At 45.2% G+C, this 6,725-nt stretch overlaps 1 protein-coding gene across 1 annotated transcript; it reads right to left on the minus strand.

Annotated features, from left to right (window-relative positions):
* Positions 1-1,488: 1,488 nt before the first annotated feature.
* On the minus strand, positions 1,489-6,324 carry Usp51 (ubiquitin specific peptidase 51). The gene is made up of 2 exons (XM_028883430.2): positions 6,118-6,324; positions 1,489-5,401 (listed from the first exon to the last, which is right to left on the minus strand). Exon 2 carries the CDS (start codon positions 5,383-5,385, stop codon positions 3,250-3,252), a length of 2,136 nt encoding a protein of 711 aa, XP_028739263.1. The 5' UTR covers positions 5,386-5,401; positions 6,118-6,324; the 3' UTR covers positions 1,489-3,249.
* Positions 6,325-6,725: the final 401 nt, after the last annotated feature.

The following is a 6,725-nucleotide window of genomic DNA, read 5'->3' on the forward strand; positions in this document are numbered from 1 at the left end:
TAGGGCTCCTTCCCAATGCTTCTGTAACTCGAGCTTTGTCTGTGTTCACAGACATTGAGAATTCTCATTTGAAACCAGTCAGCCTTCTACTTCTGCTGTTGGCTGTGGCAGTGAGAACCATGTGATCAGCAATGGCCTTTTTAGACACTAAGATGGACACTACATAGCTTGAGGACTGCTATAGTCTGAATCTCAAACATTCATACATTGAACATTAATCATCAATTCAACAGTATTAAGGAACATGGCCCCTTGGAGAAGAAGTCAAAATGCTCAGCCATCATGCGTGAATTAGTACTCTTACAAAAAGGCTGAATGGGGCCCTACCAGGTCCTCATTGGCTTCCTTGATCTGTCCACCAATTGAGAACAGGATGTTCTCGTCTTGGGAAAAAGCTACCAAAGTGCCATCGTAATAAAAAGCATAGTGCTCACCCAGACACCAACCCTAATGACACCTTGTTCTTGGATTTTCCAATCTCTAGAGCTGTGAGAGCAAAGTTCTTAAACTTAGTCAGGTTTAGGGATTTTATTTCAACAGCACAAGCAGCTAAGATACAGGCCAAGTATCAGCAAGCTGGCAACCACATTAGGATTCTTGCTAGTTGCCATATTACCTTAAGGGAATAACTGCTAACGGGCTGCTATGGTTTGGAGGTTAAATGTCCCCCCAAAGTACAGGCCATTAGTCTGTAGTCATTGGGAGGTTGTGAAACCTTTAGGAGGTGGGGTGTAGGAGGGCGTCATACCACTGGGATACCCTTAAAGGAGATACTGGGCTCCTGGCCCCTGCTGGTTTCTACTTGGCTTCCTAACTACTAGGAACCAAACAACTTCGCTCCTGTATGAGGGGTGTGGGAAAACCGAAAACTAACACGGCCTGTGTTGCGTGATGGGCACAGGGACAGACTGGGCAAAGTGATTCATACCCTCACCTGGACCACAAAGAATAGCTGGAGAACAAAAGTGCTAAACAGACGAACTACAGCCCGCAGACATCACTTTTCTGCTGCCCAGTGTGATATACAACACTGCCGTGGGGTGGTGAGGCACACTGCCTCATTGGGGCCTTAAGTATAGAGGAATTGCAGACACTCTGGGAAGCCGAGGGAAATTGTGAGGGGGTGCTTGTCATATACATACCAGAGAGCTCAGCTTCTCCTGCAGCTGCGGGTCCCCAGTGTCCAGGCAGTCTTCCACGGCTGTGCGCTTTCCCTCTATTAGTCCTGGTTCTCCTGACTATTCCCCTAGTGAGTATAACCTTAGTTAAGCTATTCCCCAAAAGCTAAGGAGCATTTCACATACCGTCTCTGGGGGAAGATACAACCTTCATCATATTGTATTACAGCACTGGACATTTAACGAGAGCTTGGTGAATGAGTCAATGTGTGAAAACATATTCCTAGCAGGGTGAACAGAGAAAATAATGAAACTTACTTTTGCATTCAACGAATATTTATTAAAACAACAGTGAATAAGGCTTGTCCCTCTGCTCTCAGGACCTGGTGCAGAGAGGCAGACAATCACAATGGTACAGTGGAATCACAGTTGAATAAGTACTATCCATCGAGGTATAGACAAAGTACTTTGGAGGCACAATAGGAGAGATGGGGGGGGGCAATTATCTAATTTATGCCTGCACAGGGGATCCAGGGAAGGCTCCAGAGAAGTCATCTATGAATGCTCTTGAAGGAATGAAGTCACCAGGTGTCTAAGAAAGGAACCTTGCAGGCTGGGGTTATATTGATCTAGGTAAGGCTAGGGAAGTCAGGGACTCAGGAATCAGGAATGGGGACGGGGTGGGCGGGAAGGGTTAAGGAGTTAGCAGGACTGTTAAACACAAAGCCGTAGTTCTACTGTAGAAGTTAAAGAGCTTGCTTCCCCGTGAGGCAAAAGACTGAAAGCAGGGAGGGTAGGAGTTTCTTAGCATGGGTCCCTGCTACTTTCTCAGTCAGACCATGGGGCTGAAACACCAAAAGCCAGAACTTCACAGTTATGATCTAATTTCTCTAAGCCACAAAATTATTAAAAGCCCTGTTTCAGAAGCTAAGGATGTAATGAGCTCTAAATGGGAAAAATCTTAATGTCACCACTTTTTCCAATATAGTTAATTCTGCATTGACATTAAACTAAAAAAATACATATGTTCACAAACCATTTTATCTTATCATTACTCTCTCTTTCATTATATCTTTTATATCCATCTATATTCCAATATACTTAAGTACAAAATAAAAATTTCAACTTTCAAGTACATTCTTATTTACATGTTCTTTCAGTTGTCAATTTGTGAATATTCTTTTTAAACTTAAAATTTGTTTGAATTTACGTAAGATTCTCAACATTTTAAAATTTCTCTTTTCTTTTTGGAATCTTTAAAGCCAATTTTCTGTTTCCTTGAATTGTTCTAAACTTTCTTCCTTTAAACTATTTTATCTGATTTTAACTTAAAATTTCATTTTATTCTATATTTTGACTTATTTTTTTTTACTATTACAGGCATACTTTTGTAAATTTTGGTAAATTTTTAGAATCTATGCATTTTCACTTTAAACATTGGGTCTTTAAAAGATTTTCTTTTACTATTTTTAAATTAAATCGTTTCAATAACTATCTTATAAATTTTCATATTTTGTCTTAAATTGTAAGAATTTCTAAATACTCTATTTTCAATACTAACAATTTCAAATCATTTTAAATTAAAAACCTTTAAAAAATATTTCTTCTAAAATACTTAACTTAACATTTTGACATTTAAAACATTCTCTTAAAACTTTCAAAAGTATTTTTTACCGTTTTTCTTTTAAAGCTTTAAAGTTTTTCTCTTAAAATATTTGGTTTTTATTTTCAGACTATTTGTGCACTCATAACTGGAACTACAATCAATTAAAAACCCCTTTCCTAAAAGATCTCCCCCACACTTAACACAATATCTTTGAAGAAATAAAGAGCACATAGGAATTTGATTTTATTCGCACCTCCCTCCACCTTGAGACTTCACTTAATTTGCTTTATGTGACCCTTTTCAACCTCTCCTCCCTTCCCCCCAATTCTTAAGGCTAAATGGTCACTGGTAATTCAATGTCTTCTTCCCATAGACCCACGGAACAGGGTAAAACAGTTCCTTTTTGCCAAAGGGTCACTTATATAGGTGTTACGGTTACTGTCCACTCCAGGTAGATTTTTGTGTTTCTTTAAGAGGTGCTGGTGGTTGTCCATCCAGGTAGGTGTGTGTATCATTGCAGGATCCTTACTCTGTTTTTATGGAAAGCGTCTGGGTAAGATTATTCTCGATATCCTGCCTGTGATAGAACAGTAAGTACCCTTCACTACGGAGTAACTCTTCCAGTGTCGCCTTCGTCACGACAGCGTCATCACAGCTGAACCACTGGTCCTTTTCTTGACGTATAAAGCTGGTGTAGTGACCACTTTCCAAAGTTCCGTGGTGGTTAATCACCGCAAACAGAGAATACTTGTTCTCACTGGGCACACAGTCTGTTAAGGGCTGGCCTTTCATTATACTTTCCTTAGTAGAAGCCAGAAAGGGTGTCATATCCAGCTCCAAAGGAAACGAGATAAAAGTATTAATCTTGCGTCTCTGTTTGCCTAAATGTTCAAACCTTTTGAGATGAAAGCAGGCCACGATTGGTAATTTCTTCATTGTGAGCTGCTTGGTAGATTCCTGGTAGCTTTGGCATCGACTGCACTTGATTTTGGCACTGCTTCCCAGGTCCTCTGGCCTTGTAAACCACTGTAGGCAATCTGTAAGCGAGGGGACTCTTGGTTTGTGGCCAGCCCTACGCACTGCGCTACTAGCTCTCTCTGAGGTATAGTAAGAGCCAGGCAAGTCCAGACTGATGTCCCAGCAGGGGTCTATAGTGGTGGAGACACCGTGGCAGACTTTACAGGTCAAATCTGACTGCAGGCCCCCTGTGAAGATTTGGTCTATGATGCAGTTGCAGGGGTTGGGGTTACTTTCCTGCTCTGTGCTGTCGTCTCCACTGTGTCTATGCAGCATATCTAATATTGCAATAAGAAACTCATGAGCGTCTTGCTGCCTGTACCCAGCTAGATGTTCCGCATGAATCCATATCAGGTGCAGTAATTTATAGGGAACATGAGGACTTTGGTTCCCAGAGTACATCGCTTGAAAAAGTGAACACATTTCACAGACCAAACACAAGCTGGGACTTGTCATAGTACATTTGTGTTTGTCGGAAAGGAAAAAATCTTTCAGTAGTGGAATGTAGGTAAGTGCCTGGACAATACAATTCATAAAGCAAGTGTTTCCAAGATTGATTAACCCTCTGGGGCCTACAGTATAATACACTGTCTTTTTCCTCCTCTTTTTCTTGGGTTTTACCAGTGTGGTCTCCTGTTCTTTTGCCTCATAGGTTGATTGATTTTCTTCAACCTCCAATGTCATATACTGCTGATAAGAAATGTCTATTGCAGTGGAAGGCAATAGTCCCAGAATTTTCTCTTTTGTTTCTTTGGCAATCTGTTCTATATCTTTGTCATATACATAATCCTTACACATAAAGCAATATATAACCCCATGATAGAGGTCAACTGCTAAATTGTGTTGTTTTGTCTCTGCATGTCTATGAATATGTTTCTCAGTAAAGCATCCGAAATATACACAGGACAGACACAAGTGAAGTCTGTTCTTATGGGTATTACACACATAACAGATGCATGATTTGGCCTTACGTTTCCTAGTTTCCGGTGTCCCACTCCAAATGAAACGCTGATAGATCATCCGCAGGTTCTTCCGCCAGTTTTTGGCTACTTTAAAGCTTTCTACATGGGAACAGCCCATGGGCCCCTTATCAGACCCAACCTCCAGTAACCTGTTCTCTGCGACATCTGGATCCCCAGAGTAGACTTGGTCACTAGAGCAGCTTTTTCGTGTTTGGGGTCTGGGTGCAGGCCTGGATCTACGCCTGGATTTGCGCCGGGCCACCGACCGCAGCGGGGGCGGGGGTGATGGTGGCGGCGCTGGCGGGGGAGGCGGAGGTTTGGCGGGAGGCGGGGGTGGGGCCTTGAGCCCACGCCCTCCCCTGGAGCGGGACCTGGGCTGGGGCCGAGGGCGGGGCTTGCGGCGCGGGCAAACCGAGCTGGAGCTGGTGTGACAAGCAGCCGGGCTGGAAGGGAGCACCTTCTCCTCGCTGCCACTGCCCCTCCTTGTTAAGTTCTCCGACGTGGGCTTGGGCTCCGGCCACTGCTCCGGCTTCATCTCCCGGGCTCCCTGTGTACCCCGCATCGTCTGCTCCATTTCTGCTGCTTTCTCAGCCGCCTGCTCCAAACAGGCTCCTCGACCGCCTCCCGAACTCCAACTGGCGAAGGAGCGGGAGGACCGGGACGCTTCTCGAACGTGGGCCATCGGCTCACTCCCAAGCCTGGGAAGAAACGCGTCTGGAAATGAGCTGTGACTGTGGGTGGAGGGAGACAGGAACTCGTGTGGACGGCCAGCCCGGCGTCATGGCCACGGCGCCGTTAGCCTCAGCCCCTCCCCCTGCACCGGGGCTCCGCCCCTGCACCGGGGCTCGCGTGGCGTGCCGAGCCCGCGGCTACCTGCTCCAAAGGCCGCCAGAACTGCGGGTACGGGGGAGGGGGAAGGGGGACTGGCCTGAGCTTTAGGGTGAAAAGGATGGCAACTCTTTATAAAAGGCACAACCCCCTGTCTTTTTCGGCGCTCTGTGCAGCCCCGCTGTGGTGCACCTTTCCCTATGTTCTTTCCTTGCATCTTTAAAACCCTTGAGTCAACGATGTATGTTAAATATGGCTGAAAGGAGGTTATCTTTGGAAAAACTGACTCAGTAGAAGAAAGTGTCCCCAGGCTCCTTTCTTACCTATGCTTCAGCCTCTACTCCTAAGCGCACTTGCTGTATGCCACGCTCTAGCGCCCTCTCTTGCTCTTTCGTGCCTGTGCCCTCACACCCCATTTCTTGCTCCTGTCCTCTCATTTCCTAGGGTTTCCCCCAGAATTCAGACTCCCTTCACGCATGACCACCCCCATCCACAGTGCGCGACCCCCAAAGTGCCTGCTCCCTCCCCCAACCTCGGCAGCTTCCCGGCCCGACCCGCGGATTTGTAAAAAGGTCTGGGTTGTTACCTGGGGCCCCAAGGCGCTTGATCTAGAAAGTCAGCTGCTGCTGCTGTCCAGGCGCTCCTCTGCCAGTCTTCTCTCTGACCTCTCCTCAGGGCTGGTCACAAGGGGGCCGCCCCCTGGCCCCTCCCATCTCCACGTATGGGCCCCCAGCCCCGGATTCAGGCCTCCAGCAGTGATGAATGGCACCGCTGTCCCCCTAGGCAGAAAAAACCTTTCCTGAAAGGGATTCTACCAGAGGTAACAACAGCCACAGATTTTAGAGAAAGCTCTTGAACAGGCTCAGGCTTCACCTGGCTATGGCAATCTCTACAGGAAAAAAAAAAAAAAAAAAAAAAAAAAAAAAGAAAAAAAGAAAAAAAAAAAAAAAGAAAAAAGAAACTAGAAAAAACAACAAAAACTAACCAAGGTGAGGATTTACCAAGATGGCATATTCTACAGTATTCCTTCCGGAACCTGTAAGATTCAGATCTCAAGAGTAGAGTGGAGAGGTTATTATCGAGAGAGTGAGGGAGAGGAAAAAAAAAAAAAAAAAACAAGCACATGATTCAGGCTGAAATAGACCTCAGCCCAGCAACTTGCTGCTTCTACAGGGAAAAACCATAAACACATTG

This window comes from Peromyscus leucopus, chromosome X (genome assembly GCF_004664715.2).
Source record: "Peromyscus leucopus breed LL Stock chromosome X, UCI_PerLeu_2.1, whole genome shotgun sequence".
In the NCBI taxonomy this organism is placed as follows: domain Eukaryota; kingdom Metazoa; phylum Chordata; class Mammalia; order Rodentia; family Cricetidae; genus Peromyscus; species Peromyscus leucopus.

Excerpts from the sequence above, each read along its gene's own strand:
- Usp51 (XM_028883430.2), bottom strand. The coding sequence starts at position 5,385 with ATGGCCCACGTTCGAGAAGCGTCCCGGTCCTCCCGCTCCTTCGCCAGT.